Source organism: Procambarus clarkii, chromosome 43 (genome assembly GCF_040958095.1).
Source record: "Procambarus clarkii isolate CNS0578487 chromosome 43, FALCON_Pclarkii_2.0, whole genome shotgun sequence".
NCBI lineage: Eukaryota > Metazoa > Arthropoda > Malacostraca > Decapoda > Cambaridae > Procambarus > Procambarus clarkii.
In genome coordinates, this window is record NC_091192.1 from 38,249,016 (window position 1) to 38,272,442 (window position 23,427).

The following is a 23,427-nucleotide window of genomic DNA, read 5'->3' on the forward strand; positions in this document are numbered from 1 at the left end:
CCTCAGATTAGGCAAAATTGTAATTAATTTTGTCAATAAAGATGTTAATAATAATAATAATCTGGCAACAAAAGAATTAAATTAAAACCCCAACTCTCAGATCTAACATAATTTGAAGCTTTCAATGAGGCAGACTTATCAATTATAGATTTGTGAGTTTTAAATGTTGGGTATTCTGTAAAAATGTATAAATGATAGCAATTTTAACTAAAAGTGGACAAAAAACAGTTAATGTGCGACTCCAAATGCTGTACAATAATTTATACTTTAATTTTAATATAATATTATATTTATGAATGAAGAAATATATCAAAATAAAAAAAAAAAATAAAAATGTTTATTTAGGTAAGGTACATACATAAAAGAGATTTTACAAAGAGTGATGGGTTTATAGTAAGGGCTAGTACATACAATGCCTAAAGCCACTATTACGCAAAGCGTTTTGGGCATTTATTTTGTATACTCTATATATAAATCTTTAGTTGGCTTAAACAGTTACAGTACTAGTAAATGATTTTTGACCTGTGATAGTACTTGTTTAATTGTAAACTTAAATACAGAAATAATTCTTTTCAGGTGTATGCCATTCTGCATGGTACACATGGGATGAGTGAAACTAGAGAGCTGCAATCACAGCAGACTGGTCAACTGTTTACTCGTGGGGCCTTGTGCACCTTCATTCTGACGTAAGTGCTCGAGACTAGTTACCGGAGGTATCGCCTACCACCAGGTATCACCAGGTTGGTGATACCTGGCGGTCGTTGAATACAGCAGCCAGATGGACCAACTAGTGATTAGTAGAGTGTAGCTTTATGGTCTCTGGTGAGGAGTAGCACCTTGATGGGGGTTTGAGTTCAGTTGCATTAGCCTGCATGAGACTATTCAGACTAGATGAGGAAATTCTCTAGTGCATGTATCAGACCAGTGTGACTCTTAAGGGACATTTGAAAAGATCTGTGTTGTGCTAGTACAAAATGTTGACCTGCTGCAACTGTGCCTAATCCTGTACATGGGAACAGCAGGTTCTTGTTTAAGGCAGCAACCAAGTTTCTGATTCAGATCAGAAAAGGTTTAATAAAATAAAAAATAATGTGAATGGGACACTATACTAGAAAATGGAATACGGTGGAAGGAATCTGTTATGGTAGTATGGCAGACTGACATGGGCAGAGTAAGCCCATGCATTCACTAGATTGGAATTTAATGCATTAAAACTTGAAATAAAATTAGGAACATGCTTAAAAAGTTAGTATTGTACTCTCAAGTGATGTTGATATCAAAATGTGTGCAAGTGTTTTATAGATAGAGATTGGCATTGCCAAGATTGACTGATAAAACATCTATTAGAACATCAGTGCTGCTTAAACTGGAATCGTATTGTATCGTCACCCATCTCGTCATCCTTCTTCACTGTGACAAGAAATACTTTCAACAATTTTGTTTATGAACATCCTACTACCTTTATTTCAAGTCAGCATCACATTATTACCTGTAATCATTTGCATCACACTAACCATTCTTGTATATTTTCCGAGTCAACATCCACACCAACTTAAATAAAAAAAAAAAAATAAAATGTTTATTTAGGTAAGGTACATACATACAATAAATTTTTACAAAGACTTCTCTAAGTATCCCACGGGTCGCAACACCAGAATCACTTTTAAAGTCATTGCCCTCGCCTTTGCCTGTGCCTGTGCCTATTTCAACAATTGGCACAAGAATATTCCCTGCACAGTTATCCATGACCTCATTTCAAGTTGTAACAGAGTTCTGTATTTATTGGGATTTCCTGTCCTTTATTGCCTCATGCACTTGACTGACACTTTCTTTATTGTTCTGTGTATCCAAAGTCAACCCGTGCTTAGCACGGGTTGGCCAATTCATTTCCATCCGACTTTCCAGTGAGAGAATTCCATTTGAGTAGAGTCCACTATAACGTACGTAAGTTCTTGTTAGCTACTCTGTGCATAGAAAGAATGGTAGATAGTTTGCAATAGTTAATTATTTTAATTACTGTTCTAATGAAAGATTAAAATTGCAATCAAAGAATCTATTGAGGTTCTATTTTCTGTTGTAGGTAGAATTGCTGAGCCACTGGGGGACATTTCTGAAGTTTTAATTTTGCATTTTCTTCATTTAACAGAACTGCTGAGCAGCTAGGGGACATCCTGAAGGTACAAGTGTGGCACGACAACAGTGGTGGTAGTGAGTCTGGTTGGTATGTCTGTGAAACGAGCGTTGCTGACTTGGTGCACGGAGCCAGGTATGCATATCCATGTTACCGATGGCTCTCGGTACAAGCAGAGGATGCTAAGATTGAGAGAGAGATTACACTTGAGAGCCCTACAACATTTTTACAGGTATATTATGGTTCTTTAATACTGTTTAATTGTTTTCTTTCCAATATTTTAACTTGTGAATACTCGGCGTAAGAATTATAATCTGATAATTACAATGGCTTTTTCGAAGTTGAATTTAAAATTGGTTCGATTTAATTTGCTTGATTCTATTTTGACATTAATTTCTTGAAACCCTCAGGATTTTGAGCATTTCCTACCCCAGTATGCCAGTGAGCACATGTTATGGACGTCACTGCTCACTACATCAAGCACGGCCAAACTGTATCGCCTTCAGAGGGTCACTATCTGCCTGATTGTGTGCCTCTGTATGGGAACAGTTTCTCTTAGTGTTGTACAGGTAAGTTATGCAGTCAGGGGTCTGAGAGTTCTTGATAAATCTTGCGCTGCAAGTAACAACAATTTCTGATTGTACACACCAAGTACGAATGAATATTAATTGAAATGGTGGAAATTTTGCACAGCTTTTCATATATGTACAGTATATAGAATATTGGTGTATACTGGCAGCAGGTTTTCTTTCAAACATGTTTCATTGAATATGACCGCATATTCTGTATTTATTATTTTCTGGTTTAGGGCTTCTATCCCTCTAACTATTTTCTTAGCATCAGGGCTTAATTGAAATAGGAGTTCTCCAAAACTCATTTTCGTACTTTTAAGGTGAAGAAAAGAAGTGATTTACTATAGAGTGTATTACACTTATTTGTATAATTTGCACGACGTTTCGAACCTCCATGGTTCATTCTCAAGTGAACAGATCTTACAATACTAGTTGATTTTATACCCGCATTAGGTCAGGTGATAATACAATGAAGGTGAAAACATGGGGGGATACATAAGGGATAAACATAGGGGCTGCAGAAGGCTTATTGGCCCATACGAGGCATCTCCTATCTAAACACAAAGATTAATCCAGTGTAATTGGCCTGTTATGTTGGACATTGTCTTCTGTGTTGGCATCGATATGTTCTTGTCTTGTCCTTACTCTCATGGTGGGTAGAGTAAATAGTTCCGTGATTTGGGTGTTCATGGTAGGTCGCTCTATTCTTATGTGAATTGCCTCAAGAATTTGTAATCTTCTTGAATCTTGGGTTTTGTCTATTATGCAAGTATTCTTGTTCAACATTTCTCTTGTTAGAGTAATGTCATGGGCTTGTCTCATGTGATTCCTAGGGGCACCAGATTGAAGATGGCATGTCAAACGCCTCGTCAGCTTGGTCGACGTCATACCTATGTACTTACATTGAAGGTTACATCCTTCATGGGGGCAAGTGTACATGTATACAACGCTTGACTGCTGTAGAGGGTTCTCCGTCGGCTTCGGGCTGTTTTTGATAAGGAGTTCGGAAGTCTTCTTGGTTTTGTAGAATATTATCAGGTTTATGTTTTGGTTAGGAGTAGTGCTTTTTACTCCTTTACGGATTATTTCTTTCATTATTCTTTCCTCTTTTATATGTTCACTGTGCATGGTTGATTTGTAATATAATTTTATTGGGGGTGTTGTGGTTTCTGTTCTAGGTTCTGAATTATACCAACGGTCCAAGTGTCTTCTTATAGCAGCGTTTATTTCCGCGTTGCTATATCCGTTGTTCACCAATACCTGAGTTACTCTTTCAAACTCTCTACTCACGTTGCTCCATTCAGAGCAGTGGGTAAGCGCTCGACGAATATAGGCATTGAGAACACTGGCTTTGTATCTTTGGGGGCACTCACTTCTACCGTTCAGGCATAATCCTATGTTGGTGGGCTTGGTATATACGTTGGTGCTTAAAGAGGTTCCTGTTTTTGTTATTAGTACATCCAAGAAGGGCAGACTGTTATTTTCACTATTTTCATGTGTAAATCTGAGTACTGACTCTCTCTCTAGGTGTCTTTTTAGGTCAATTAGTTCATCTGAGTCTTTTACTATTACGAATATGTCATCTACATAACGGCAGTATACAGTTGGTTTTTGTCTGCTACTGAAGACCCTATCTTCGATGGTTCCCATATAAAAATTAGCAAATAAAACTCCTAAGGGGGAGCCCATTGCTACTCCGTCTATTTGTAAATACATGTCTCCTTGTGGACTGATGAAAGGGGCTTCCTTTGTACATGCTTCGAGAAGACTTTTCAAGTGTGGCTCAGGTATGTCTAATTTGGGGGTGCTCTCGTCTCTGTATACTCTGTCCAGTATCATTCCTATGGTTGTGTCGACTGGGACGTTGGTAAAAAGGGATTCAACGTCCAGGGAAGCGATGATTCCATCGGGCTGGGTAGATTTGATCAATTCTAGGAAATCTGCTGATGATTGTAGACTAAGCTTACTTGGAGTGTATGGAGTTAGGAGTTCATTGAGTTTCTTTGCCAGGTGATAAGTTGGGGTTGGTATTTGGCTGATTATAGGGCGTAGTGGGTTACCTGGTTTATGCGTCTTAACATTACCGTAGGCATATCCTAAGCCATAGTCGCCTTGAAGTTTATTGAAATGCACACTACCTTTCTTTGCGTTGATTGCTGTAATTGTTTTGTTTACTTTCCGCTTAAGGTCTTCTACGGGGTTCCTCGTGATTCGTTGAAATTTGGAGTCGTCACTTAGGATGTCGCTGATTTTGTTCATGTATTCATGGGTAGGAATCAATACATATGCTGCTGTTTTGTCGGCTTTTCTTATTGTTACGTCTTTCAGATTTTTTAGTTGTTTCGCTGCTTCTTTGAGTCGTGGGGTTAAGATTGTAGATGAATATGTTCCTCGTTTTTTCCCTGCTTCTGCAAGTAGTTCAGCTTGAAGTGTGTCAGTGGTGATGACTTTTTTGTTGTCTTCTAGCTTATGGATATCGTCCAGAAGCATTTCGATTTCCAGGCGTTTTTGATGCATCTTTGGTTTAGATAAGAATTGACAATTTAGACCAAGATTTAAGAGGTCTCGTTGGTCCTGGGTAAGATCATAAGAAGTCAGGTTAAAGTAGCCATCTTTAGGACGAGGGATTTTTAGCTGTCCACCGTTTAGGGATGTTAACTTACGGAGTGTCTTTGTTTCTACAAGAGTTTTATGTTGTTGTTTCAGGTTAAATAGTTCACTGTTGATGGTTTGCTTGAGTTGGATAGGGATGTCGTACTGGGTCCATTTGTTTAACAGATGCTCCGCCTGCTCTATAAAGGTTTGGAGGGCTTCCTTCTTCTTGTTTAGTTGATGCCGAATGAGCTCTTGCCTATACCTATAGGTAAACTCTGTATTGCGGACTGCTGGGTCATGTGGGTTTATATTCATGTGGGTTATATAGAATATACAGATATGGGCATTATGTAAGAGCGTAATTATGAAATTCAAACATCTACTTGACAGAAAATAAACAGTGACCATACAATGATGGTGCCAGACATGCATATAGAATCCCTCTACTATGGTGCTTTCATTGCCATGCTGCTGCTACCAGTGCAGTGGTTGCTGGAAATGGTCTTCAAAATGAGTAATAGACTGGTTAGTATTTTCAAGTATTGTCACTTGGCAACTTTGATATGAATATGTTGGAGGACTCGTAAGTTGCCCAATCCATGCAAAGTTTAGTGAAGTCATTTTTAGTTTGAAATAAAAGTAATTTCCTTGTTGAATTGAAATGAATGATTTTGGTCACATACTAAGAACTGAAATTTGTTAATCATTCAATGTAATTTTATTTTCAGGAAGAGAAAGAATACAATGCTAAGACTGTGTTAGACACCCTAAGAGCCACGAAGGAAATGGTTGGTACTCCAACAGCCAATGATATACACGAAAATTGCCAAGAGGAAACTGATAAGGTGAATGGTGATGATATTTATGACATCAATGCTCAAATGTGGAGGAATTTAACCGGTTGGGCCCAAGATATAGATTTGCCCGATTTAAAATCGGATGTACTCCATCCAGCATTACTGCAAAGAGAAGAGAACACACAGATAACACAACGCTCGAGGAAAAATACTGGCACCGAGGCCAGAAATAACTCTGTTGCTGCTCCGCCTTCAGCAGCACTCCCAACAAGCTTACCTAATTTAGTAAATGATGATCATGAAACTGCAAATGCCAAAAAGTGTTCCCCAATAATTTTGAATTTTTTCTCGGAATTACGCAAAACATTCAACTACATTGTGCACTTTGTAGCCAAGAACAAGAGAGGTAAAATGAAGAAAAGGGCTACGTTTGAGGAAGAAGGCTGGGGTCTTGAAGAGGACAAAGAAGATGATGATGATATGGAGAGTGATGAATTAAGAGTGACATCCAGCATTACGTTCATCTTTTCTCAGTGTTTTGGGTGGATAGTTTGCTGCTTATTTGCTGGTGAGTATAAACATTTTCTGTAAACAGTGGAGTCATTCTTGATCAAACAATTGATTCTGGACACTTTTGGTGCATCTGATGTCTTCATTGGATTTGTCTTTGGTTCTGTATCACAGTTATTGGGCTTTTATTAGCACAAAATACATATCTGGATATTTTGTAAAAATCACTTTAAATAAATAGGTTTTGGAAAAAAAAAAAGGTTTGGAAGCACTATGCATCTTGATTTCATTCCAGATTAGTTGGACTAAATTTATAAAGATTATTCCACATCTACTTTTCCAGATGATCAGGTTCTGTTACAGTAAGATTCCACTGTATTTATGGTTAACAGACTTTGTAGATTCTGAGTGCAACAAATTCTATAACACGATTGATTTTGGTGCAACCAGAAAAAATTACATAGTAAAGATTTAGGTTGAGTGGATGCATGTAGTTACGGTCATATGAAGTATAACGAAGTACTGTACTCTACAGATAACCCGTGATATGTGTTTAGGATTACATGGATTTGAAATTATTATATTTTATACAAAGTTTTGTAGTGTTCATGCAAGTTTTGAAGTTGATAGTTCAGGACGGATCACATTTTACAATAATACTGTAGACGTCACAAATCCAGATTATTTACAGCTGCTTGCTTATTTAGTCACCTAATCCCTATACCAGTTCTGTAATCCAGAGATGAGCTCAATGTAAGTGCATAAAGTCTAAATGTAGTGTAATAAACTGTCAAACTGTGCAGTGAAAATTTGTTCCGTCCTGGTGTGTGTGTTTAACAAAAAAATTTGCAGATAAGCATGTGAGTGTTACAAATGTGCAAACAAAAATGTGTGTACAGGAGTGTAGTGGAGTCATAACGGGTACAGGTTTTAGTTTGCTACCAGAGTGGCCAGCTTCGTTTACAAAGCAACGAGTGAAGGGGTGTGGGTACTGCATGGCACTATCCTATTTATTTTTCTCAAATTAGTTTTTGGTATTTTTTGTGGTCTGTTGGTGTCATATTTTTGGTGCTCAAATTGTGTAAATATTCACGGTAACTCTAATAGCTATAGTGGGTTAATAATTGCCTAGCTTTGGTACCATATATTCTTGTTTTAATTGATGTCCTTAATATTTGGGTGGTTACTTCCTCTTGGAGAAAACCTTCTGTGGCAGGCTTTTTTTTTTTTTAATATTTTCATTTACTTTACATGAATACATACAGTGTGTGTGCTGTCATTTGTAGCCTGTAATAGATCTAGCTGGAGAATCTGTGACCATAAAACTTACACAAGAAAGATTCTTAATACTACTGCATGGTGCTACATAGTCTGCCCCAGCCTGGTGCCTTCTTTTCATAAATAACTTACTTGCAGTGATGCGTATTACCAGAAACAAATTATACAATACAGTATTTCCAAGTTTTGTCACATTTCTATTCATTTTCAGCTATGTGCTGCATGGTTCTGTTTGTGCGTGGATCAGGGATGCCCATGGACTATGGTTCGTTGTGGATTCACATTATGTACATAACGCTTTGCTCTTCAGTATTTATTATGCAGCCTCTAGTTGTTGTTATCTACACACTTTATAAGGTAAGTGTCTAGTTCTGCATGTCAAGTAAAATTTATGCTGTGAGTAATTTGTATAGAAGTAATTTTCTAAATATGAATGACAAGCTGAAATATTCAGTATTTAATATAATGCCTGACCATATATTTACAAATTTAGCTGGAAAAAACTTCATAACATACCATGGTAAAAAAAAAAAAATTTGAACCATATTAAAGTAATCAATAAAAGATTAATATTTCAAAAGTAGAATTAGTGTATTAGTTTTCTGGGGGGAGCCCCTACGGCTCCCTGGAGCTTATCGGGCTAATGTGTGTTATGTTAGACCGGGACATTAGCTATGGAGTTCAGACCTACCAGGGACCAGCGCCAGAACCTGGCCCCTTCAGAGAGGTTTCAGGGAGCAATGGCCCTGGAAAACCCCATATAGTTGGGGGTTTTCCTTATCTGCCATCGACCGGGGTTAGGCACCCAGAAAGGTAGGCGTAACAAAACAAACCCCACATGGTAAAAACTACAACAAAAACCGAACAGAGAGGTAGAAAACTCCCTACAATCCCAAGGAAAACAATCAAACAATCAATTTACTGCCGCGCCGGTCGTCCGCGCAGCCCTCCCCTCCCCGGGAGGGGGAGGGGGGGGGGCCCCGGACCTCACCGCGCCGGCTGCCGTCAGTTCGCAAGCTAGTGTCAACCGGGATAGACGCTTCTCTGGCCTCAAATTCCTTGGCGGTGTTTGCCTCGTGTGGCGTTCTCTGCTGTTGTCGTGGTGTGCGGTGGCCAGGAGTACTTCATCAGTGCCGGGGCTGCATGCGTCTAGGGCTTCCTTCCCTAGGCGCCCTGTGAGTACTGCCCTTGCGTGTCAGGGTTATCTTCTCTGGGGCGTTCGGGAACCGCTCCCGTAGAGGTTTTTGCTGCTCGGCATTTGCCTCGCCCTTGGGGCCAGCTGGGGCTTGGGGCCCTTGTTTGGCCTTGGGTAGGGAGTGGTATTGTGCTGGTTAGGGCGTCAAGGTGTTGCGCGGCCTGCCACCTAAGCGGCGACCGGTTCCTGTTGCTCTGGGGACGGTGTACTTTTGCGGGGTTTTTCTTTTGTTTTGTTTTTGGTTGCCTGGTGGAGGTGCTGCCTCGTGGGCCCATAGTTCCCCTGGTATTGTTTTGGTGGCCCTCTGCTAGGCCCCCGTGCTTGTACACGTCCCAGGGGTTTTCAGTATTATCAATTACCCGTGTTTTGTTTGGGTTTCTTAACCGGTTAGCAACACCTTGCCCGGGCTTCCCGTAGTTGCTAACCTACGGGCCCTGGAAACCCCTGTCGGGGCTCGGGGACCCATGGAGGCGTCTCCCGAGTTCCAGCCTGCCTTGTGCGGGTTTGAAGGTTGCAGTGTGCCCTTGTCTCAGGGTGACAGTCACCTGTTTTGCCTCCGTCATGCTGCCTGTTGGGTCAATGACACCTTTGAACCGGAGTCTTGCGAGTCCTGTTCTCTGCTTGTGCTCAGGTTTTACTCTGAGGATGTTCCTATTAGAGTACAGGCAGCATCAGCGTTGCATGGTAGATTTAGGTTATTGCAACGCGCTAGGTTGGTTTCCCGCCTGGATGCCCCGAGGCTGCCCCGTTTTTGCTTTAGGGACCCTGATCTGGGGGCGTTGATTGCTATGGCTTTGACTCCTACGCCCTCTGGTCCTTCCCCTGTGGTTCTTCCTGCACCACCTCCCCTGTGTCCGGCTCCGAAACGTAGGCGGCTTTCGGCCTTGGCACACGATTTAGTTGGTGGTGAGACTCGGGCTGCTTCGGGGGCTGCCCCATCCGGGTCGGGGACGGAGGCATTTGAGCCGGTTCCTCCTGCCGAGGCTTCTGGGTCCCACCAGCAGGCCCCCTTGTCTGCCTTTCCCTTGGACTCTACCTTTTCTTCAGGGGTAGAGGGTTTGGAGGACGGCTCTGCCCCGGGTCCCGACGTAAGGGATCCTGGGGCTGGGGAGGAGTCGACCTGGGGGCCTTGGGCCCCCTGTGACCCCGCTTGGGTGCTTTTGCCTTCCCCACGGGGTTTATTGTTGCAGGGGGAGGGGTTTTCTTATCCTCCCTCCCTGTATGAGTATGATTTGGGTTCGGCTCCTCCCCGTGTTCGGTTCCGGGCGCCTTTGGGTACCTCGGCTCCGTCTTTACAGGGGTTTGCTACTTCCCGTCTCTCCGCGAAGGTGGCTCGGGAAGCTCTTGCTGCATACCTCTTGCGAGACCCGGGTTATGCCTCCCCGATGGATCCGTCCTCGTTTGAGTTCGGTTCTTCTTCCCGTTTTTGGGTACGTTTGGAGGTTCCGGGGTCTTCCTGGCTGGCAGACTGCCCTTTCTTTTCGTTGGGGGCGTGGCATGGGTTCTGTCGGACCCGCACGCTTGATTGGCGCGAGACTGCTACTTTTATGCAGGTTTACCTGGGGGGCGAGTTTGAGCACCTTAATGCGTGCTTATTCGCTCCTGTGCTTTCTCGGGATGTTGGCCTTTTCCAGCTTCACGTGCAGGTTCCTCAGCTTTCGGCTTCATTGGTTGCGGAGGAGTTGCGCTCCCGTGGGCATTTGGCTTCGGTCTTGCGTTTCTTTTCCCTTCTCGAGCTCTCTTCTGCTTGGCTCGAGGAGGATGTGGGAGCGTTGGCTGAAGGGCCTTCGTCCGGGGCGCTTTCTTCGGCAGCTAGGGCGTCGGCTGCACTGTTGAAGCTCTTTGCGCCCATCCTGAAGGAAGCGGTGTCTCTGTTTTTTGCTTCTCGCCTCGCGTGCCGTCAGGCTGTGCTCGCCCTCTCTTTGGATTCCGCTTGGGCCCTGGCTCTTAGGTTTTCATCTCCTTTTTGTCCGTTGCTGTTTGCAGAGTCTGCGGTGTCCCAGTTTCTGCATGCGGCTACGGCTAGTTGTCGTCCTATGGCGGACTTGTTGATTCTCCGGAGCGGTCGTTCTCGGCAGTTTCGGAGGGGTCGTGCCAGGGTTTCGGTTTCCGCTGGTCGAGGTGGGCCTTTGGTGCCGGTTTCTGAGCCGTTGTTCCCTTTGGGGCCAGCGTCGTCTGGGCGGCGCAGTGTTCGCCCTGTTCGACGGTTGGGTTCTCGTGCGGGGCGTCGGCCCTTTCGCAGTTTGCCCCGTTGACGGGGCGATGGGGGGGAGGCTCGCTCTGTTTGCCCACGCTTGGTCCCACGATTTGTGGGCCTTTTCGGTCGTGTCATCCGGCCTGCGGTGGCGTTGGGCGCCTCGTCCTCCTTTGGGGGGTTCGGGGCTGACAGGGCAGGTCTCTTCTCCGGCGCTTCGTCAGGTCATCTTGGAGTGGGTGCGCTTGGGCGTGGTCGAACCGACTACGTCCCTCAGGTGGGTTTCCCGCCTGTTTCCAGTGCCGAAACGGGACTGTGCGGATCTGAGGTTCATTCTGGACTTGTCCCGTCTGAACCCCTGGATTCCTTGCCCCTCCTTTCGGATGACTACTCTGTCTCAGGTCCGGCTTCTGTTGGAGCCGGGTGCCTGGATGGTGTCCCTGGACCTAAAGGACGCGTATTGGCACGTTCCTATTCATCCGGGGTTCAGGGACTGGTTAGGCTTCGTGGTAGGGCGTCACGCTTACCGTTTTCGTTGCCTACCTTTTGGCCTGAATCTGGCACCTCGCGTTTTCACGCGTCTGACCCGAGTTGTGGTGACCCGTCTGCGTCTTCTAGGGATTCGGGTTTTGGCCTACCTCGACGACTGGCTGGTGTGGGCTCCCAGTCGGTCAGCTTGTCTGCTCGCCAGGGATTTGGTTCTTTCCCAGCTCGCCAGGTTCGGGTTCCTGGTGAACTGGAGGAAGTCCCATCTGGTTCCGTCCCGGGTTCGGACCTGGCTGGGTCTTGTTTGGGATTCTCGGACCGCTTCCTTGTCTCTACCTCCGGTGGCGTTGCGGCGGCTGCGGGACCGCCGTTTGCTGTTTCTGCGAGGGTCCCGGGTCACTCGGCGGTTGCTCGAGCGGTTGTGCGGGAGTCTGAACTTCGCCATGCTAGTCTACCCGCCGGGTCGGGTTTGGCTTCGGCGTCTGTTTTGGTTCCTTCGGGGACGTCCTTTCCGCCTCTCTCGCGATCGTTGGGTTCGCCCTCCGGGGGTCTTATGTCGGTTGCTGCGTCACCGTCTTCCTCTTCGGATTTTTCGGGGTTCGGTGCCTTGGCGCCTTCCCGAGCCCTCGCTCGATGTGTTCACGGACGCGTCGTCTCTCGGCTGGGGCTTTGTGACCAGTGCTCACCAGGCAGGCCAGGGACGGTGGGGTCCGTCCTTCCATCGGGCTCACAGCACGGTTCGGGAGTTCGCGGCTGTCTGGTTCGCGCTTCGGAGGGTTCGGGTCGCTCGGGGATCGACCATTCGCCTCCATTCGGACTGTTCTCCGGTGGTTCATTGCCTGAACCGCGGGGGTTCTCTTCGGTCCTTGGCTCTTTGGGGTTGGTCCCTTCGAGTGGTTCGTCTGCTGGATTCTCGGGGTTTGGCTCTCCGTGCGGTTCACGTCCGGGGAGTGTCCAACGTTCTGGCGGACGGTCTGTCTCGCTTCCTTCCCCTGTCCACGGAATGGACGGTCGACGACGACTCGTTTCGTTGGATCTGCCAGACGTACGGTCTCCCGGATGTGGACCTCTTCGCGTCGGCGTGGTCCCGGCGTCTCCCTCTATATGTGACGCCCTTCCCCGACTGCGAGGCGTTCGCGGTGGATGCTTTTCGGCAGGACTGGTCGAGGTGGGGTTACCTGTACCTTTTTCCTCCGGTCCAGCTGTTGCTTCGGGTTCTGGTTCGGTTAGAGACATTCCCGGGGAGAGTAGTCCTCGTGGCCCCTTGGTGGCCGGCCCAGCCTTGGTTTCCGGTGCTTCTGGCTCGGTGCCCGAACCCGGGACGTTTCCCGCGGCTCCGCCTCTTTCAGCAGGTCGGCCCGATCCGGTACGGGGCTGGTTCGACCTTCTCCTCTGCTCTTCGCGTCTGGTCTTTTTGACGCGGGTGTATCACCATTTCTATGGTGATCAGGTGGCTTCTTTGATGGTGTCCCACCTGAGAGCTTCGTCTAGGCGACAGTATGAAGTTTCCTGGCGTTCCTTTCGCCATTTTCTGGCTCTTCGTAGGTTGTCTTTTCTCTCGGATCGGGTTGTTTTGTCCTTCCTTACTTGGCTTTTTCAGGACCGTCATTTGATGCCTAATACTGTCGCCTCGTATCGTGCGGCGCTGGCGGAGCCGCTCCAGCTTGCTTTCGGGGTGGACGTCACATCCGCCCCGTTTCGTAAGCTTTCCCGTGCTATGTTTCACCTCCGGCCTGCTCATGCGCCGCCTGAGCCGTCCTGGTCCTTGGACAGGGTGCTCTCCTATCTTTCCTCTCCTCGGTTTGTGGTGGCCCCTTCGGTTCCTGATTGTTTTTCCAAGGCTTTGTTTTTGTTGGCATTGGCCTCTGGGGGCCGGGTAGGGGAGCTTCATGCTCTCCTCCGGCGCAGGGGTTACTGCTCTTTTGGTCCTGGGGGTAGGTTTGTCCGTTTGCAGCCTTCTCCGTCCTTTCTGGCAAAGAACGAGACGGCTGCTTTCCGGAGGGGTCCGTGGGTCATTGATGCTTGGTTGGTTCGGCCGGGGGTGCATCATGTGTTGTGTCCTGTTGCTGCACTTCGCCGTTACCTGCGCGCTTCGGCCGGAGTGGCTGGGGATGCGCTTTGGGTTGATCCGGTTTCCCTCGTTCCCTGTTCCAGGGCTCGGGTCTCCCAGGTTGTCCGCAGGGTTATTAAATCTAGCCAGCCTGCGGTCTATCCTCGCGCCCATGACGTTAGGAAGTTTGCGGCTTTGGCTGCCGTGTTTGGTAATATGTCTTGGGCTCATATTCGGGCGCGTGGATTTTGGAAGTCGAACAGGGTCCTGGCCGCCCGTTATTTGGTGAATGTCCCTGCTCCTCGTCGTTCTTGTGTTGCTTTGGGTCGCAGGTTGCAGCCAGTTGTCTCGACTTCGAGTTGAGGAGTTTGTGGCCGCCGCCTCCCGGGTAAGTCCCATTTTCCTTCTCTTTGGGTATGTAGCTCCAGGGAGCCGTAGGGGCTCCCCCCAGAAAACCAGCGTTGAATGTAATGAAACGCCATTTTCTGGGTGAGCCCCGGAGGCTCCCTGGTTACCCTCCCTCCCATCCGGTCGGCGGGATTTTTCGCGTTGGTTGAAGCCTAGTTTCCGAACTGACGGCAGCCGGCGCGGTGAGGTCCGGGGCCCCCCCCCCTCCCCCTCCCGGGGAGGGGAGGGCTGCGCGGACGACCGGCGCGGCAGTAAATTGATTGTTTGATTGTTTTCCTTGGGATTGTAGGGAGTTTTCTACCTCTCTGTTCGGTTTTTGTTGTAGTTTTTACCATGTGGGGTTTGTTTTGTTACGCCTACCTTTCTGGGTGCCTAACCCCGGTCGATGGCAGATAAGGAAAACCCCCAACTATATGGGGTTTTCCAGGGCCATTGCTCCCTGAAACCTCTCTGAAGGGGCCAGGTTCTGGCGCTGGTCCCTGGTAGGTCTGAACTCCATAGCTAATGTCCCGGTCTAACATAACACACATTAGCCCGATAAGCTCCAGGGAGCCTCCGGGGCTCACCCAGAAAATGGCGTTTCATTACATTCAACGCTGGTTTTTTATGCCCATAGTCGGAGGCATTAGCTCCTTTTTATTTGTTGTGTGTTTCTCTATTTTCTCCAGGCAAATGCCTCCCAACATCACGAATGTGTTAAGAAGGAAAATTATGATGGCTTTGTATTGGATAAAAATGCCTATTGTAAATTTTACTCATATTTCCATTGTGTTCATTTGCTTTTTCAAGGGTAACAAACAGAAAATCTCTATCTCCTTATATATAAGCAACTTGAGTCATATTTTTGGGGGGAGGTAATAGCAGACCTTAAAGTAGCTTTCTTGAGATGAAACATAAGAGTATGATAGCTCTGTTATCTATTACTGCCTAGATAACCACTGTTCAAGCATATAGCTTATTTTTTGTTTGTTACTCTTGAAATAAAATAAACCAAACTGGTAAACCTTGTGGCTGGTAAACCAGCCACAAGGTTTTTTTGTTCCATAGCTGTCCCTTTGATGAAAAAAAAAATTATTTAAGCTTGTAAGTCTTGGCATTTGCTAAATATTTTATTTTGATGGGCAAATTGTGTACCAGGTTTGCATGTATCGGTGGCTCGGGTGCAGAGGGTGCATCAGCTCTTGCGTGACTGTTCCACTAGAGCAGGTGGTGGCCATATGGAACCGCTATCAAACAGTTCTATTGGAACAAGTTTGTACTGCCAAAATTATGGACAGGGAGAAATGTGAGTACAAGTGAAGTGTTTTATTAGAAAAGACTAATTAAATTTAACTTGACCAGCATGTAAATATAATTGACACTTCTTAATTATACATATTATGTTTTGAATTAGTGCATGGCATAATTACTATGAAATTTAACCAAGAATATAACATATATCCTGGTTATGTTTCAAAAGAAAAATTTTCAATTGTATATTTAGCAATGATCTCATAATATTAAAAAACTCTTAATATATGACTGAAGGATAACTGCTTAGTAGGATATAGCTGAAGTTTGACAATTTTCATGAGTTGGAGTTAAATTGTTAGCAGTGTTGGAATTTACATATTTTCTGAACTATACTACTTGGTCGAGTCTTTCGGGTCGAGTCCCTCTGGCCCCATGGACAGGATCATGCACAGTCAAGGCAGGTTCATGTCTCGTCCCAGCCCAACAGCATTTTTTAAATGTTCTTGTTAAGTCATGTTGGCAAGATAGGCAAATGTAAAATACTAAATCAAATTTGGAGTGACCCCAAGGATGCTCATTCATTTAGACTTAGCATCTTAAGGACTGTCAAATTGCTATCTTGCTAATTGCTAGTAGCGTGCCCAAAAGCTACCCCTAACTGCTACTAGGTGGCAGCATGTGCACATGAATAAAGTTCATCATATACAAGTTTGTATCTTGTAAGCTCTTTTTAAGTTTATATGTGGGAGCCTTCTAGAAGCCATTCTAGAGTGAGTGATTCTGTTATTCTCATATTGTACAACTCTACAGGAGTATCTGAGCATTTAAGATTCTTGTTCTAAATGTCAATCCTGTCCTAGCTGTGCATGACTGTTTATTGAACCAGCAGTATTTTGCCTAAGGAAGCAGCCAAGTATGCCATTCATTAAGAATCTTCTCATTTACAATACTCTAAAAACCTCTTTTTTTTTTTTCAGTATTAGAAGAGCGACAAAGGACAAGATATCTTAGATATGCACATCCACCAAGTGAAGACTACCTACTTAAGTGCCGGGAGAAGGAATTACGAAAAGAAAGAGTTTCCAACTTGTTCTGTAGCACAACAGGCCATCTGCTACTCTTGATACTACTAATAATAATTGCAAGTAGTGTTAATGTTAAAGAAAGCTACAGACTAAATCGTGCTATTTTTTCAGCACTGGAAAACGGGACTTGCCTAGAATCTGCTCGTTATCTAGACACGTGCAAGACTACAGGTACTGACAAAAACTCTTGTAACCAGGCAGATATAAATTATATGAGATTCAAGGACATTAAAAATAAAAATGATTGGTGGAAATGGGCAAATTCTGAGCTTCTTGCTCTGACTTATAATTCTGATCAAACATTCAGTAAATACAACAATTTCTGTGACTTAAACAGTGTTATCATCGGAACGCCTAGAATTCGTAAATATGACATTGGTTCCGAGGAATGTCAAGCAAGCAAGGTTAAAATCGGTAACAATAGGTCCATGGCAGACCTCTTGAGAGTGAAGACTTGTTTTCCAGATTATGTGGACCAGGTAGCACACCTTTATAGCTTCGGGTCTAATATTGATAGAGGATACAAATGGGATGCTCACTTTCTGGCTGTCACCTATGGACAGTTTGGTCATTACAGCTACACTGTCTATCAGAAAGTTCTACCAAGTTCCCGCTTGAGCAGTATACTCACGTTTATTGTTTTGCAGTCTACCAATTGGATTGATGAAAACAAAACAAGAGCCGTGGTTACAGACTTTACTCTCTACCATCCTCAAACCAGATTGTACACAACAATTGCTTTGCTAGCAGAGTTTCCATCTCTTTCTGGAGTTAAGGTAAGTTATGGAGTTCTCAATTAACTGATGACTTTATTAAAATAAGTTTTTGTATACTTGCTAAGTGTTCAGTATGTATGTTTTTGAGAGCTTCATTATACTTTAATATTTTGTATCTGTTCATTAGAGACATTTTGAACTACAATACTATATTAAACATCCTAAAAATAGTAAAATATCTTGAAATAAAAGACATAACTGAATGTGTATCTTTTGTATTGTGCTGTAGCTGACAACCAACATTTGGTCAACCCACATTGAGAGATACAATGGAAGGTTCTCTGCTGCCAGCATGATGGCCGAGATTCTGCTTCTGGCAGTTGCAATGCGTTACTTGTACCAAACTACAATCTACGTATATACTTGTCGGTTCAGGTAAGGCACAGTTCTTTCATGTTATTGAAATACTGATTTGGGTTGCCTAGTGCATTAACAAATGACACACATGAATGAGGTCCCACACACAGCCAAGAATAATGTTGAGTGTATTGCACCTCCAGTCAGTTTTAACTTGTTAATCAAATACCGCAAGTGTTTCATTGATCATCCTTTATATCCTGAATATTTTAATTTTATTATTAATAGCCACACAATTATAAAGTCACCAACTGTTGCTGTTATTGTCTTTAATCTTGGTAAGAGGAAACTAATTGTTACTACTTGAATTTTGAGTGGTACAATCATCAGCTCTTTTTCCAGTCTTTTTGTCACAGCACATCCATCCAATCTGTCAAATTCTTCAAGCTTACTCATTTCCTTTTTCTCCTCATTTTAGCTTGAGATACTTGTTTCAGAGTTCATGATATGTAAGAATGTAGGTTCACAAACTTGCATGGACTTACTGTTGTTACATTATCATGCAGTTTCCCTACCAACTGACATAAATAAGTTGCATTAATTTTCCAAAATGAGCAATATCTAGTGCATAACCTGAAATGAAAAGTCATCCCTGTAGCATGTACTTCAGTGGTCATATCACTAAGGCATTTACAAAGATTAATGTTTCGGAGATTTAAAATATGGTACGGTATCTTGTAAATTAGAATTTGTCTCTTTTATTGGGGGAATGTAGAATCCAAAATCTAAGAATGATTCGTTGTATGTAAAGATTTTTTGATACTGTAATTGCCATTGTATTTTGTATTTAAAATAATTAATGGTTGCAGGATTTGGAAGTCATTTTGGGGAATATTAGATGTATTGATGACAGTGGCGAGCTGGAGCTACGTAGTGTGTCTCATGCTGCGTGTTCAAATAGCAGAAGATGCATTGTGGCAGCTGAGAGTGGCTTACTTCCAAAAGTTTGTCAATCTGAAGAGTTTAGCAACATGGGATGATGTGAGTAATCTAGCCAGGATATATGTTTGTATTGATCATGTCACATTTTGCATTTGCAACTAAATGAATGAAATTTTATTTTATTTTATTTATCTTTTATTTATATATACAAGAGTTCTTACATTCTTGAACAGTCACTAGCACACATAGTGTTTCGGGTAAGTGCTTAATTTTGTGTTTCCCAGAATAGTGGTACCATACCAACCATAAAAAGTGGTTTTAACAGTTCTTGGAAAGAGAAATACTGTACATAACTAAGACATAAATATATGATTATAGATACTGTATAATAATTATTAATTGCAGCATTGCAAAGCATGAGCAAATATTTATTGTATTCGTTTTCCAGATCTTGGAAGCAATGATTGGAGTAATGATGATGTTGCACATTCTACGTTGTTTGTGCCTGATGCAGTATTTACCTCGTCTACGGTGTCTTCTAGTCATGGTGGCCAGTGCAGCTAAAGATGTGTTTATAATAAGGTAAACAATTACTTTGATATTAAATTATTTTGTTATTCCATCTGCATCCATTTATAGTTTTCTATCTGTAGTGCAGTTGACTCCTTGCATTCATTTCCCTGCGTTCGTTCACACGACATTGTGATTTTTAAGGATTTTATTGGCAAAATAGAATGCTTTCAAAGACCAGAAGTTAAATTACACAAAAGATGTAGGTGATGTAATATTTAGTGTATTGAATCATAGAATACAATAATATGGGTACTCTGACCGTGTACCTAATAATATGGGTACTTTGACCGTGTACCTAATAATATGGGTACTTTGACCGTGTACCTAATAATATGGGTACTTTGACCGTGTACCTAATAATATGGGTACCTAAACTTAAAACCTGCTATGTACAGTGTTTTAAGAAAAAAGGCCTAGCAGGCAATAACACCATTTTTGGAAGGTTTGGTCCCAGGAGCTAATGAGTACCTTGAGGTGCTTCCGGGGCTCGGCGTCCCCACGGCCCGGTCGTCGACCAGGCCGTGAGTTCCACTTTGAATGGAAAGGTTTTCGTAGTGTATAATTTGGTTAATATATATTATATGCAGTGAATTTGATATAGTGGCTCTTGTATTCATTCTGTCTATAATTAATGTCAAAATAAAAATAGACACATTTTTGTGCAAGGTACATTTTTTGTTAATTTTTGTGTTATTTCTTCTAGTATTGTGATGTGTGTGTTGGTGATAGCATGCTCAATGCTGGGACACATGTGGTTCAGCCATGTGATGTGGGAATGCCACACACTGTCGCAAACTGCACTAACGCTCTTTGGAATTGCGTGGGCACATTTTCCTTTTATGAAGAGTAAGTTCATTAATGCCTAAGAGCACTGTTAAGAATCTTAATTTATTGTAGCACATTTCATGAGTGAAAGACTTGCGATATAAAAAAAATTTGGCTTGGTGTATTTTGCACTAAATCTTGCCAGATACTGTTGTTTAACTTGCATAAAACTGACATGAATGTTTAATTACAGAAATGGAATATGAATCGTCAGGCTACACAACTCTCTTGGGCTATTTATACTACCTGATAACCTATGTGTTTCTGTATCAAGTGGGTAGATCCCTCTACATTGCAGCTTTCCTGAATGTGCGGAAGTTACGTGTTAACAATCCAGGGTAAGTGTAAACTTCTTGTAGTAGTGTACATGTGTAGTGTTAGATATTGTAAGGAGTGAGGGTGGAAGGCCATTATTAATAAACCACAAGATTAAAGTGAAAGTTTGGAGATTAAGGAGATTGTTTGGGCATGTTGAACTAATGGACGATAGTCTGGTGAGGAGAGAGTATTCTAGTGATTTTTCTTAAGAGAAGGATATGGGGAGGAATAGGTAAGGTAATGTTCTCATGATTTGTGAAGTATACTATATGAAGTGGTTTTACCTAATCAAAAGTGTTTGACAGCCACAAAATTATGGTGCATTAACTGAGAGGACAGGTTAGTGTGTATGTGAATGGAGTAAAAGTTTATATATAATGTATATGACAACCATGAGGGGGCACTGTTCACCTTAAGAAGTGGTGGTGTACTGCAAGTGTGTGGTAATGTTTGTTCAGCTGTAAATCCTATTATAAATGGACAAGTGATATTTTAATGATTATAATCATTAATGTCATTTTACTATACAAAAAATCCATAAGTGGCAAATAGGGTAAGGATGATGAATGTCCCAGGTAATTAATGTGTTTAATTTTTCTAGGTTGGATGTAAAATGGGAGGACATATCATATTATGTGAAACAACGCAGTCAGACTGTACTGCGGAAAGTCTTTTTGAAGAAAGACGATGATGATGAGAGTCAGCCAAAGGATAATACCCCACCTGTAAGTTTTATTTTTTGATTACTTTTTAAAATGACTGTATTTTTAGTTTTATATCTTTAAGAATACCTAATGGATTTTTATAATAATAATAATAATAATTTTTATTTAGGCAAAGGTACATACATAAAGAGATTTTACAAAGTTTGTTGGCTTTATAGATAGAGCTAGTACATACAATGCCTAAAGCCACTATTACGCAAAGCGTTTCGGGCAGGAAAAACACTACTGACTAAAGCTTAAAACTAATGGGTAAAAAGAAAAAAATGCGTTGAGTACAAATAAAAATAGGGGTAAAAGAGGGGTAAAAGAGTCTCATCTCTAGATGAGACTCTTGATGAGAAAAGAGGGGTAAAAGAGTTTTCATCTCTTTACTAGTAGACCCGCAGTCCTTCAGCATATGCAACTAAGTATTTTCAGTAAGAACACAGTCTTGTTTCACTTGAATTTTTGTTAAAGGAGTTTTTTGAGATATATACAAGAGTTGTTACATTCTTGTACAGCTACTAGTACGCGTAGCGTTTCGGGCAAGTCCTTAATCCTATGGTCCCTGGAATACGATCCCCTGCCGCGAAGAATCGTTTTTTCATCCAAGTACACATTTTACTGTTGCGTTAAACAGAGGCTACAGTTAAGGAATTGCGCCCAGTAAATCCTCCCCGGCCAGGATACGAACCCATGACATAGCGCTCGCGGAACGCCAGGCGAGTGTCTTACCACTACACCACGGAGACTGTAAGTTCATTAGCAATATCATGAGATGAGGTCTTAGTATTGTCTCAAAGCTAACACCACTTACATATGATGGTAAAATTAAGATTTATAATAAAACTGGCCACTCTTTAACTAGCAGTCCTCCTATTGCTGTAGTTTCCTTCTGATCCAGTTATGGAACTGTCAAGTTTCGTGCATGACTTTCCATCTAAAATGATGATGGTTTGCTGTTGAAAAACTTTTTATCTACAGATGCTTTAATATTCTCTTCCAGATTATTTTTTTCCCAGTGTTTTGTATAGAATGTATGTTAGAATATACTGTAGTTTATGGCTTGCTGTCGATCTTCTTTCTTGAATATTGGTAATACTTTTGCCTCATGCCTGATATCCAAATCCCTGAAAATATCATTGATATCAATATGAACACTGCAGAATTTGAAAGAGAAATTGAAAACATGCCTATGTACTCAGCCCCGGGTCCAGACTCACGGAATTCTATATTTATAGAGAAATGCAAAGTGCCAGTAGAGTCAAATAAAATTGAGTTCAAGCACAGTAAAAGCTCTGTACCTAAGGGCACAGTCCTTGCATCACTGCTTTTCCTTATTTTCATATCATATATAGACAAAAATACATGTCGCAGGTTTGCATCATCTTTTGAAGCTGACACAAAAATCAGCATGTAAATTACTTCTGTAGAAGAGACTGACAACTACAAGCTGTTTTTAATAAAGTTTTCGATTGAGTAGCAGAAAATAACATGTTTAACATTCATAAATTTGGGTATGGTAAAAATTAAGACACAAAATACAAGGTACATAAAAATCAAATCTTCCCATACTAGGAAAGCAACATGTAAAGGATCTGGGAATAATGATGTCTGACGACTTTAAGACATTTAGGGAGCATAAACAAGGAAATATATCGTCAACTAGAAAAATGATAGGATGGATTACGAGATCCTTCAAATCCATTGATCCTATAGTAATGCTCATACTATTCAAATCACTGATGCTGTCCCTTCTTGAGTATTGTTTGATACTTTCCCCTTCAGAACAGGAGAGATTGTTGAAAGAGGGAGTACAGAGAACGTAAATTATTGGGAAGAAGACAAGCGATATGAAATGGGAGGTACTAATGGGCCAGGTCCCAAATCTGCTGAGTTAAATAAAAATACTGGAGTGAGCGATATGGAAAGAAATGGAGAATAGGGCCAGTAAAAAATAGGTGCCATAGGCACAATCAGAAAAAACTTAATATCAGAGGTCCACATTTGTTCAGTATACTCCCAGTAAGTATAAGAAATAATGCTGGAACAAAAGTGGAAGTCTTCAAGAAAACACTGGACAGTTGTTGGTCTGGCAAGAAGTGCCAGACCAACCAAGCTGTGGTGGATATGTGGGACTGCGGGCCGCTCCAAGCAACTGCCTGTTGGACCAAGTTCTCACAAGTCAAACCTGGACCCGGGCTGGGCTTGGGGAGTAGAACAACTCCCAGAACCTCATCCAGGTAAGTTAGGATGGTAGGGAGAATATGGTACCCAAGGGTACATGTGCACTAGCTCGGCAGAGCTATAAATACAATTTGTACAATTTATGAGGAGTACATTACTAAGCAATGGGAATACTGTTGTGGATGATTTGCTAGTTAGGTGGTGCTGGTTGTCCATGATGCCTGTTCTTTGTGGTAGATATCTTAACTTCATGACTGTGTCATTCTGGGTA

At 42.7% G+C, this 23,427-nt stretch overlaps 1 protein-coding gene across 3 annotated transcripts in view; it reads left to right on the plus strand.

Moving 5' to 3' along the window:
* The window catches only part of LOC123755620 (uncharacterized), a 147,147-nt gene that overhangs the window by 121,872 nt on the left and 1,848 nt on the right, over positions 1 to 23,427 (plus strand). For all 3 annotated transcript variants that reach the window (XM_069300304.1, XM_069300305.1, XM_069300303.1), the window contains 14 exons: positions 577 to 686; positions 2,147 to 2,363; positions 2,542 to 2,700; positions 5,689 to 5,823; positions 6,027 to 6,663; positions 8,095 to 8,240; positions 15,354 to 15,501; positions 16,427 to 17,310; positions 17,540 to 17,685; positions 18,477 to 18,648; positions 18,998 to 19,131; positions 19,826 to 19,968; positions 20,141 to 20,285; positions 20,867 to 20,990. In XM_069300304.1, the coding sequence (XP_069156405.1) occupies positions 577 to 686; positions 2,147 to 2,363; positions 2,542 to 2,700; positions 5,689 to 5,823; positions 6,027 to 6,663; positions 8,095 to 8,240; positions 15,354 to 15,501; positions 16,427 to 17,310; positions 17,540 to 17,685; positions 18,477 to 18,648; positions 18,998 to 19,131; positions 19,826 to 19,968; positions 20,141 to 20,285; positions 20,867 to 20,990 (3,300 nt within the window). The remainder of the gene's footprint in view (positions 1 to 576; positions 687 to 2,146; positions 2,364 to 2,541; positions 2,701 to 5,688; positions 5,824 to 6,026; positions 6,664 to 8,094; positions 8,241 to 15,353; positions 15,502 to 16,426; positions 17,311 to 17,539; positions 17,686 to 18,476; positions 18,649 to 18,997; positions 19,132 to 19,825; positions 19,969 to 20,140; positions 20,286 to 20,866; positions 20,991 to 23,427) is intronic.